The sequence below is a fragment of the Salmo salar genome, chromosome 03 (genome assembly GCF_965601325.2).
Source record: "Salmo salar chromosome 03, fSalSal1, whole genome shotgun sequence".
Taxonomy (NCBI): Eukaryota; Metazoa; Chordata; class Actinopteri; order Salmoniformes; family Salmonidae; genus Salmo; species Salmo salar.
In genome coordinates this window covers 24,397,749-24,410,025 of record NC_138293.1, presented here as the reverse complement: position 1 = coordinate 24,410,025, position 12,277 = coordinate 24,397,749, and the positions used below count along the sequence as shown (strand labels likewise).

The window sequence follows — 12,277 nt, the reverse complement described above, 5'->3', positions numbered from 1 at the left end:
CTGGTTTGTCTTTGGCATTAACATTTGTGTGTTGTCCTGCTGAAAAATCTATGCTCCTTTCATATTCATTTTGATCCTGACAAACTCCCCAGTCCCTGCCAGTGACAAGCATAACCATAATATGATGCTGCCACCACAATACTTGAAAATACAGAGCGTTTCACTCTGTGTTGTGTGGTATTGGATTTGACCAAAAACGTACAATTATTTTTCAGAATTACTTAACGGCTATGTTGCAACAAAACAGATATGAAGTGGATTTTTTAACACAGGCTTCCTTCTTTTCACTTTATCATACAGGCCAGTAATGTCGAGTGAATGCAATGTTGTTGATCCTCTGTATTTTCAAGTGTTGTTGTGGCAGCATCATGTTATGGGTATGCTAGTCACCGGCAGGAAATGGGAAGTTTGTCATTATGGGTTATGAAAAACAATACCTGGATATTGTACAGTGGTGTCATACTCAATTTCGCCTCAAGCAATATTGCCTCAAGCAAACTAAAGTGAGGCATTCTACCATCAGACTCATTACTACATGATGATGACAATCACACATACTTGTTAAGCCTACTAAATAGCATGGAAATACTGTATGTGATTGCAAACACAGCAACGATATAGCACGCATGCTTTGTTTTGAGTAGGATATGTTAGTGCTAACAAAGCTGGTACATGACCCCTCCCACAAATGTGCTGCAATGTGACTTACAGAGCAGACTCCATTAATGTGTGGATCACAGGAGGTTGGTGGCACCTTAATTGGGGAGGACGGGCTCGTGGTAATGGATGGAGCGGAATGATATCAAATACATCAAACTCATGGTTTCCATGTGTTTGATATCATTCCATCTCCGTTCCAGCCATTATTATGAGCCGTCGTCCCCTCAGCAGCCTCCACTGATGTGGATTTGTTGTCTCACTATTTTGGCCATGCGTTCTGAACACATACACTTTTGTAATGTATTTTGTTCCCCAAAGGCTTCACTTCATAGGATCACACTATACAGTGCATTCGGAAAGTATTCAGACTCCTTCACTTTTTTCACATTTTGTTACGTTAAAGCCTTATTCTAAAATGGATTAAACACACAATAACCCATAATGACAAAGCAAAAACAGGTTTTTAGATATATTTACAAATTTATAAACGGAAATATGACATTTACATAAGTATTCAGACCCTTTACTCAGTTGTTTTTGAAGCACCTTTGACATCGATTACAGCCTCGAGTCATATTGGGTATGGTGCTACAAGCTGGGCACACCTGTATTTGGGGAGTTTCTCCCATTCTTCTCTGCAGATCCTCTCAAGCTCTGTAAGGTTGGATGGGGAGCGTCGCTGCAAAGCTATTTTCAGGTCTCTCCAGATGTTCGATCGGGTTCAAGTCCGGGCTTTGACTGGGCCACTCAAGGACATTCAGAGACTTGTCCCAAAGCCACTCCTGCCTTTTCTTGGCTTTGTGCTTAGTGTCATTGTCCTGTTGGAAGGTGAAACTTCACCCCAGTCAGAGGTCCTGAACGCTCTAGAGCAAGTTTTCATCAAGGATCTCTCTTTCATCAAGGACTCATCGCAACTCGGCAGTGAAGGCTAATATGGAGCTGCAGGATGGTGGCTGCTGTTCGAGAGTAGAGAGATGATGTAGGCAATCATTGCCCGATCGGTGTGGAACGAGGACTGTAGCTCGAACACCAGAGAGCACTGAGTGAGGAACCCCTTGCATTCTCCAGGGTGGCTGTCATACTGCTCTGGGGCTGGGATCTTGGGTTCCCAGTGCAGGTTCCCTGGAGGAACTACGGCAACAGCTGTAGCACTGGGCGATGAGACTTGGGCATTGGCTCCTCCTGGGTTAGGGTTGGGCCCGTGGTTAGAGGGGATCGGTAAGTGCCTGCAGGGTCTCTGATATTTGGGAGAGTTGTTCTTGCTGCTGCCTCAGCATTGCTCCTTGTTGGGTTATAGCATTCTGGATCTGGGTGATCTCTGCCGGGTCCATGTTGAGGCAGAAGCTTGCTGTGACGTGGTAAGATTAAGACCCAGGTGCAGAGAAGAGATCAGACGAGGAATCAGTGGTTAAGAATAAACATAATTCTTTACTGAGAAACTGTAGCTGCAGGATCACAGTAAAAACAACAAACACTAAGTCTCGAAAACGCACTCAGGAAATGACCGCACTCAGGAAACGACCGCACTCAGGAAATGACCGCACTCAGGAAACGAATGCACACGGTAAACAATTCAATCTGCAAAGGACAACAGAAAACACACTTCTCTTAACAGGGAAATCATAATGAGTAAATTGGACACACCTGAGTGTCGTTAATGTCTCTACCGCACTCTGGTGACAGGTGGAACAATGACACTACCTATGAGCAGGGTCCATAAAGTAGTGCCTTCAGAAAGTATTCACATCCCTTGACTTTTTCCACATTTTGTTGTGTTACAGCCTTAACTGAAAATGTATTAAATTGAGATTTTGTTGGTCAATGGCCTACACACAACACTCCATAGTGTCAAAGTGGAATTATGTTTTTAGAAATTTTTACAAATTAATAAAAACATTTAAGTTGCATGGACTCACTCGGTGTGCAATAATTGTGTTTAACATGATTTTTGAATGACGACCTCATCTCTGTACCCCACACATACAATTATCTGTAAGGTCCCTCATTCAAGCAGTGAATTTCAAACACAGATTGAACCACAAAGACCACGGAGGTTTCCCAATGCCTCGCAAAGGACACCTGTTTGTAGATGGGTAAAAAAATTGAAAAACAGACATTGAATATCCGTTTGATTATGGTAAAGTTGTTAATTACGCTTTGGATGGTTACACTTTGGACACCCAGTCACTGCAAAGATACAGGCGTCCTTTCTAACTCAGTTGTCAAAGAGGATGGTGCCTTTTAAACAGTTACAGAGTGTAATGGCTGTGATAGGAGAAAACTGAGGATGGATCGACAACATTGTAGTTTCTCCACATTACTAACCTAATTGACAGAGTGAAAATAAGCTTGTTTGCAACAAGACACTAAAGTAAGAATACTGTTATGTTTGGGGCTTGACTTAGGCTAAATCGAAGAGGAAAATCTGGTTCAGTCTGCTTTCCACCAGACACTGGGAGATCAGTTCACCTTTCAGTAGGACAATAACCTAAAACACAACACCAAATATACACTTAGAGTTGCTTACCAAGAAGACAGTGAATGTTCCTGAGTGGTGAAGTTACAGCTTTGACTTAAATCTACTTGAAAATCTATGGCAAGACCTGAAAATGCTTGTCTAGCAATGATCAACAACCATTTTGACAGAGCTTGAAGAATTTTTAAAAGAATAATGGGCAAATGTTGCACAATCCAGGTGTACAACACTCTTAGATACTTATCCAGAAAGACTCACAGCTGTAATCGCTGCCAAAGGTGTTTCTACAAAGTATTGACTCAGGGGTGTGAATACTTATGTAAATTAGATATTTATGTATTTCAATTTCAATACATTAGCAAAAAAATCTAGAAACGTGTTCACTTTTTCATTACAGGGCATTGTGTGTAGATGGGCGAGGGAAATTTTTTTATTTAATACATTTTTAATTCAGGCTGTAACACAACAAAATGTGGAATAAGTGAAGGGGTATGAATAGTTTCTGAAGGCACAGGTGCCATTTGGGATGCATACCTAGTCCCATATCACACTCCCTCACTGCACAGCCCTGCCATATGAAAAGAAAGTCCACATTCGAAGAGTCCCATAGAACTATAGCAGTTGTGTGCTTCTCTAATCAGCACCATGGACAGCAGCCATAGTTCTGAAGTGAACGCCACTCACTCTGCTTATGCTCTTTCCTTCTCAAAGCATTCTTGAGTTTGCTCTAAAAAAAAACATTGCCAAAATTTGTGAACATGTAAAAAGAAACATTACTTAAACATATATTTTGTTGTATATATGGAGTGGGTATCAATAAAGGCTATTCTACAGAGTTGAGTCTACCATCTAAAAAAAAGTAAAACTATGGAGAATATGTACAGTAGGCCAGTCTATACATTGTAAAGAACACAGGCTGTAGTGATATAGTGCTACACCTGTTAACTCCACCAGCATGTAAACACATATAATATGTCTATTAATCTCAGTGAGGTAATAGAATCGCAAATATTGAATATTTTCACATACATTCCTTAAATTTACTTTAGTGGATATACTGTAGTAGACTATACTTTTATTATCAATAGGCTCGCGTCCTGCACTTTCAGCCATCATTGCTAATGATTGGTAGCACATAACCTTGAAACCAGCTAAGTTTTTGTAAAATGCTCATGTAATTTCAGTATTACTAGTCATTATGCTCGATTATGTTTGCCATGCATATGTCTACAGTTCTGATTAGCAATTGAAGTGGGTTCATTATCGGCATGTAGCCAACTCAATGTACACCGTGGAAATGATTATAGCATATAGCAATCTTAGCCAGGCCTAGTGTGTATTATATTGCACAAACTAATCTCACGTGTAATAATGGACATGGCAGACAATCTTCTACTAACAATAATTGACCGTTTATGAAACATGAGCATGGCAAGTGGGGATGCTGAACATCAAGACTGCAGCCTATCATCCGAACTCACCTAGGACGAAAAAGGGGAGTTCGGTGTTTTCTAGATCGTCCACGACGACTATTTCTCCCGGGAAATCATTTCTGACGGAGAACAGAAGCTTGGGCTCGGAGGCCGACGGACTATGCATGATGCTCAGGTCGTTTTCTCTCAAAAACGGCAACGCAGACACGGTGACGCTTTTCATTTTGCATTCCATATCTTGGGACTGATCCTTGTCGGCATTCACACCTTGAATATTAGCAGCTTTGAAGGCAAGAATCCACGCGAGCGAGACAAGCAATCTCAGACCCATCATGCCCCGCATCACCGCTACTTCGTATCCCCGTTTCCTTTCTGTTCGAGGGCTTCACTTCAATACGGAGAGGAAGAGGAGCGAGGGGGAATGCGCTGACAAAGCACACATTTCCGGGTTGTTTTGTTCCGGAAAATAAATTGCGCTTATTTCGCATAAATCCCCATAGCCTATGCTCTGTCACATGGTTAAAGATGATTTTTGATCATTTCAATGCAGCGTATGATAGCGGGAAAGGCAAAAATGAGCAGTACCACTGACCCCTTTATTGGAAATACCCAAATAAAGCCATTGAAGATACTGCTCATCTGGGAGCCCACTAGTGCAATATGAGATAGTCGACTGTATTTGCGCGCCAATACGTTTATAGGTGTTTATTATAGGCTACAGTAATAACCCGTATTCAGTCGCCATCTGCCCACATATTGTGATGACTTGCGATGGACCAAACAAACTGTCAGTATTGATATTTTTTTTTTAAACCATCAGCCCTGGGTTTTATTACAGCATCTGCCCTGTCAAAACAGAGGTAACTCCAGTACACTGGGTCACCCAACTTGAAAAATTAAAAGTAAACAATCAATGAATGTCAGGAGGACTGAATAATAGACAAAACATAACTAGAGCTATCACAGACACCATGCATTTATTAATGGGATGGTTGCATGAGACTTGCAAGAGAGTGGAGTCATCAATATTCAAAGAAAATAAAGTTTGCATGGGGTTTTGCACATAGGAGTAGAAAAAACGAGAGCAGCTGAGTGCATCTGGTGATGAAGCGAGTGGCAGGTGCAGAGAGGGAGAGAGGGCACAGTCTGGGTCTAAGAATGATCTCCCTGTGTAATCTTGAGCTTCTTCCAGCAGTCGAGCAAGGCTTTAGCAAACGGTAAAGTGGTTCTGTGATTAAAGGCCACACAATTCATTTCCAACTCTGACCTGCACCATAATTGAGCTCTGAGGGTGGGAGAGAGCACGACAGCAACATCACTATCCCCATCTCTGGTTTTTGATATCCATTATTTTTGGGAGATCTTTCAGCAACACATGTCACATGGGCATGTTATTGTGGTATACACTATATACAGTACATTCAGAAAGTATTCAGACCCCTTGACTTTTTCCACATTTTGTTACGTTACGGCCTTATTCTAAAAAGCAATTAAATAGTTTTTTCCCCCTCATCAATCTACACATGTATTTGGGGAGTTTCTCACATTCTTCTCTGCAGATCCTCTCAAACTCTGTCAGGTTGGATGGGGGAGCCTCACTGCACAGCTATTTTCAGGTCTCTCCAGAGATGTTTCATGGGGTTCAAGTCCGGGTTCTGGCTAGGCCACTCAAGGACATTCAGAAACTCGTCCCCGAAGCCACGTCTGCCTTGTCTTGGCTGTCTGCTTAGGGTCATTGTCCAGTTGGAAGGTGAACCTTTGCCCCAGTCTGAGGTCCTGAGCTCTCTGGAGCAAGTCAAGGATCTCTCTGTACTTTGCTCCGTTCATCTTTCCTTTGGTCCTGACTAGTCTCCCAGTCCCTGCCGCTGAAAAACATCCTCACAGCATGATGCTGCCGCCACCATGCTTCACCGTAGGAATGGTGCCATGTTTCCTACAGACGTGACGCTTGGAATTCAGGCCAAAGAGTTCAATCTTGGTTTCATCAGACCAGAGAATTTTGTTTCTCATAGTCTGAGAGTCCTTTAGGTGCCTTTTGGCAAACTCCAAGCGGGCTGTCATGTGCCTTTTACTGAGGAGTGGCTTCCGTCTGGCCACTTTACCACTTCACCTCGTCAGGCTTCCAGGCCTTAGCTGGCTTGAGAGGTATACTTGCCTCGGTTGGCTCAGCAGGCTCCCACCCCACACCTTAGCCGACTCGTAAGGCTCCCACACCTCGGCCGGCTTGTTAGGCTCCCATGCCTCAGCCAGTTCGTCAGGCTCCCACGCCTCGGCCGGCTCGTCAGGCTCCCACGCCTTGGCGGGATCGTCAGGCTTTCATGCCTCTGCCATCTCATCAGGCTCCCACGCCTCATCTGGCTTGTCAGGCTCCCACGCCTCATCCGTCTCGTCAGGCTCTCACGCCTCAGCCGGCTCGTTGGGCTTCCATGCCTCAGCCGGCTCGTCCGGCTCCCATGACTCAGCCGGCCTGTCAGGCTCGCCTAGATCGGACGCCCCCTCCCTGGCGCTCGAGGGCCCCTGGCGTTCGAGGGTGCCAGGCTGCCCATCATTACGCACACCTGTCACCATCCTTATGCGCACCTGCGCTTCTTTGGACTCACCTGGACTCCATTACGTTGTTGATTGCCCGTCCTATGTCTGTCTGTTCCTCGGTTTGATCCCTGTGTCAGCATTATTGTCATTATATTTCCCCTGTTTAGACGCTGTCCTTGTTTGTTTCATGTCAGTTATTTATTAAATGTTCACTCCCTGTACTTGCTTCTCATCTCCCAGCGTCTGTCCTTACATAAGAATGATGGAGCCACTGTATTTTTGGGGACCTTCAATGCTGCGGATTTTTTTTGGTACCCTTCCCCAGATCTGTGCTTCGACACAATCCTGCCTCTGAGCTCTACAGACAATTCCTACGACCTCATGGCTTGGTTTTTGCTCTGACATGCACTGTCAACTGTGGGACCTTATATAGAGAGGTGTGTGCCTTTTCCAATAAATTGAATCTACCACAAGTACATTTCTAAAAACCAGTTTTTTTCTTTTCATTATGGGGTATTGTGTGTAGATTTATGAGGAACATTTTTCATTTAATCCATTTTAGAATAAGGCTGTAACGTAACAAAATGTGGGAAAATAAGGCAAAGGAGTCTGAATACTTTCTGAATGCACTGTATGTCCCAAATGGCACCCTATTCCCTATATAGTGCACTACTTTTGACCAGGGCCCTATGTACCCTGATCAAAAGTACTGCACTATTAAGGGAAAAGGGTGCCATTTGAGACACAGACAGTTTGTGGATTATTGCTGTCCTTATATTGCACACTCCTGGAGATGAGCAGCACCAGCATCAACTATTGAGGTTTGTATTTTCTCCAGTAACACTCTGGTGTGTCATTGATTTGGTCATTAAGAGGGATTTACAGTAGTTATTGAAATGAAAACTCTTTCATCAGTGAAAATGAATCTGGGAGATGAAAGTGTTTTTTTTATCTAGGAATTACTCATTTGTGTGCTTGCTATAATGAGCTAATTTGATTTTGTTCTCAAACCTTAACCAATACAGTAGGCTACTCTGTTCTCATAGATATCCTGTTGTTTACATTGTTGATTTTGACTGCCAAATAAATTGGGTGTTTCATTTTCTATCAAACCTATATCTACACCTCAACTTCTTCAAAAAGCTAATGCCACTTGTATGTAAAATGTGTAGCCAACAGCAAGTATATTTTTCTGAAAAAGTACATATAACCACTATGTCTTATGGGTCTTAAACCATTTGAGTAAAAAAAGCTAAATCCTTGAAATACCTAAAAATAAGGATAGAACTCAATTTGTCACGACTTCTATTGAAGTCGATGCCCCTCCTTGTTCGGGTGGTGCTCGGCGGTCGACGTCACCGGTCTTCTAGCCATCACTGATCCATTTTTCATTTTCCATTGGTTTTGTCTTGTTTTCCTACACACCTGTTCCCAATCCCATTCATTACATGTTGTGTATTTAACCCTCTGTTTTCCCTCATGTCCTTGTCTGAGATTGTTTTGTTTGTTATTGATTTTTGTATTGGTGAGCTACGGGTATTTTTACCCATGTTATTTTAATGTACGTTGGTTTTGGAGTTCGTGTTTGATTGTTTATTATTTATTAAATAACTCCAGTTATACCAAGTTGGTTTCTCCTGCGCCTGACTTCCTTGCCACCTACACACAGGTCGATGACACAATTAGGTATTTCAGATTGTTAACCAAATCGCTGAATTTTCATAAAACCTAGTGGTAATATATTAATGTTATGGGCATTAATATTTAATCCAGATATATAATGAGGTTTTCTTCACCAGAATATGTTGAAGTTTTATGAGACTGACATGCCATTCCCCTTCAGAATAACACTCACTTTGAGTAGCAACTGGAAAAAGACAATATGGACAAATACGGTACAGCAACGACTAAGATGACTATAATTGGGTGACCTGAGACACCTGCCTTAAACAATAATAACACAAAGATAACATACAATATACAATTTTTGAGTGAACTCTACAACCATTTTAAGTTCTAGTCAATATTGCTGATTTAGAGAGTGGCTAGATTGGCCTATTGTGGCAGAGCCTGTAGCAAAAATAATGAAAGCCTGTATTTACAGTATTTCCTAGCCCATGACTGCTAAAATAAAAAAAGGATTAACAAATACCAAATTTGAGTCAACTAGCCCTTTAAACAGTGTCCTCATTCAAAATGGAAGCTTGCCAGCTCCCTCTCAAGAGATTGTACCCTTTGAATTTTTTATATGTCAACTTCAGAAGACGAATTGCAATGGGATACATCTGCCACATGGCCTCCCCGGATGGATTACCTGAGTCTCCAAGCAACTCACGCTCAGAGTGTAGAAGGGGTGGCAAGAGCTCCCTTAAACATACCACAAAGGCCTGACCTTCTAGTTATGGGCATGATCACCCCCTTGGGCCAATAGCATCTGGCAAGGTAATGTATTGTTGGCATGTAAAATGATGCCACAAGAAGCAGAAAGATCAGAAGGCTTGTGTACCCTGGAGTTTGACCATCTGTGGCTTATTGGTTGTCATTAAGGTTTCTAATTTGGGGGTGACTTGGGGATTTGCCAAATGAGGGCAGAAAATGTCATTACCCAACTCCTTCTGAGATGTTGTGGACATATTTACATATTTACATTATACACCTTAATTGTCTTATTGCCATGACATTGGGAGGGCGATAGACCAAGGAGACAGAGGTATTGACACAAGCTTGTTTCTACATATTACATTTTAGTCATTTAGTCGAAACTCTTATCCACAGCGACTTATAGAAGCAATTAGGGTTATGTGCCTTGCTGAAGGGCACATTGGCAGATGTTTCACCTAGTTGGCTCAGGGATTCGAACCAGCAACCTTTTGGTTACTGGCCCAATGCTCTTAATCGCTAGGCTACATCCACCTTTATTTGATTCAGTATCTATTGGAGGAAATATCCCTACAGTCACTCTTGCCGTGCTGTATTTATCGAGTAAATTCTGAGATAAAATGTAAATACCTGTATTTATGTTCATTTAAATGACTATGTCTTATGGGACTCATAACACTTCAGAAATGTATGTGAAATATCACACATTTACGAAACTAGCACAAACAGTTCAGGGCAACATTACAGCTTAAAAAATATATTGCTATGCAAGGAGGTGGAGACATTTATTTAACAAAAATACAACTGAAACGCTCTAAGCCCAAACTGAGCTTGAGCTTATTCTATCAAGGCCAAGAAGGAAAGATAATTGACATTCTTGAAATATTCTGAAACTATAACTAGGAGCCAAGACTCTTGGCCCAAGAGAAGCTTGTTCAGGTGGTATGCCAACTGCCATTAGCATTTTATGCTTGGGAAAGGCTCTTGCTGTCCAATACACAAAAAAGCCTAACAGTTCTAAATATATAGATAACATGTGGGTGGATACATCTCAGCTTTGAGAAAAAAGACAAATATATCCCTTGGATTTCAATGTGTTGCTGTCAATAGCTCACTTCCTCCAATCAACCTTCTAATGTAATACAGATCTCTGCTTTAATCCCTCATTTGTTCAGGGGACAAGTAGTGTTCATTTCAAAAGCAGCACTGATCCAACATTGTCTATATTAGGTGGTTAAAATAGAATCCTCATGTTGCCTCCTTATAAAGCCCACATGAGACCTACCGTACAATAATTTAGTTCCCTTTCAATTATTTGTTTCAACATCTCACAGTGGGATTTACCAGAATCTCCTCAGTAGCTCGAAAGACCAATCATACGTGCCTGTCGGAGACAGGTCAAGTGGAGGATGAGGGAGCTCCTTCCCTCATACTAATGCCGCGTTCAAAACAGCTGGGAACTCGGAAGTCGGAAATAGGACTGGGAAAAATAATTTGAACGGTCATCAAATTCGGAATTCCAAGTCGGAAACTTTAGCATCTTTCTAGAACTCCGATTTTCCGACCTGAAGATCACTGACTTCATGATTTGACCTTGTTTTTTTCAGAGTTCCCAGTTGTCTTGACAGCACTATAAAGAGCCGCTCGCCTGCCCTCTGATCATTCTCACCTCTCTTCCTCACAGAAAAGTTCTACTTAGCTCTCCTCAGCACGACTTGATCTGTTTCCTGTTTAACTGTTCACAGTGTGACGTTAAGGTTACACCGCCAAGTGCAGGGTTATCAGCTCTCATCTTTTGGGTTGGTTGACTTTACCGAAAGGGTAAGAATTTGCTTCACTGCTGTCACGCTCTGACCTAAGAGCTGTTTTTTCTCTGTTTAGGTAGGTCAGGGTGTGATAGGGGGTGGGCATTCTATGTTGATATTTCTATGTTTTGGCCGGGTATGGTTTCCAATCAGAGGCAGCTGTCTATCGTTGTCTCTGATTGGAAGTCATACTTAGGCAGCCTTTTTTCCCCTGGTTTTCATGGGTAGTTGTTTTCTGTTTCGTTGTATTTACCTGACAGAACTGTTGGCTGTCATTTTGTTTATTTTGTCTAGTGTTCGTTTTCATTCAAATATAACGATGAGCACTCAACACGCTGCGCCTTGGTCTCCTCTATATGACGCTCGTTACAACTGCTTTATTCTTTCATCTCCTGTTGTAGCTAGCATCACACGGCTACTGTAGCTGTGGAGACTTCGCTAGGTTAGCTGCAAGGTTTAGCTAACCTGGCTAGCTTGCCGCAAGGCTAGCTATCCTACCAAATAGCTTTTCTACCTGGAAGAGTAGAATTACTAGTGAGCTCTCTCATTTAGTTCAACCCACTACCGGCATTGACTAGACCTTCTAGCTTGGCCCAGAGGGTACTGAACTCTCTCTCTCGCTCTGCTGTGTGTGATTCTTGCTAGCAGTTACTCAAATGGAGAGGTGCTGAATCTCATTGGCTGGAACTCAAATTGCTAGGGGGCTGGCCCACGTGGGGGGAAATGTACTGTAAATGGCGCAGCACAGCTTCCAGAAAACAGTAACTCTGCTTATAGATTATGCATGTATGAACTACACATTGAAACATCCAGCCCAAAGCGGGAGGTTTACAAAATACTTACTTTTGTAACTAGTATTGGAGCATGTCTCGTCAATGACAGGCACTTCTCTCCCTGGTATCTACAAAAAGATCTACATATCTGCTGTTCTGTCCAAGCGATGAACGTAACGTACGTACTACTGGCTTACTAGGCCAATATGATGCTAGATA

The 12,277-nt window shown here is 42.3% G+C and overlaps 1 protein-coding gene across 9 annotated transcripts in view; it reads right to left on the bottom strand.

The window, feature by feature from the left end:
* LOC106599413 (astrotactin-1) overlaps nucleotides 1-5,132 on the bottom strand; it is a 282,536-nt gene extending 277,404 nt beyond the window's left edge. For 2 of the 9 annotated variants that reach the window (XM_014190633.3, XM_014190634.3), the window contains exon 1: nucleotides 4,618-5,129. In XM_014190633.3, the coding sequence (XP_014046108.1) occupies nucleotides 4,618-4,912 (295 nt within the window). In that variant the 5' untranslated portion in view covers nucleotides 4,913-5,129. Of the gene's footprint in view, nucleotides 1-4,617 lie in introns of all 9 variants that reach the window. The other 7 variants (XM_014190635.3, XM_045714658.2, XM_014190638.3 and 4 more) reach the window with 5 other exon arrangements.
* Between the last annotated feature and the right edge of the window lie 7,145 nt (nucleotides 5,133-12,277).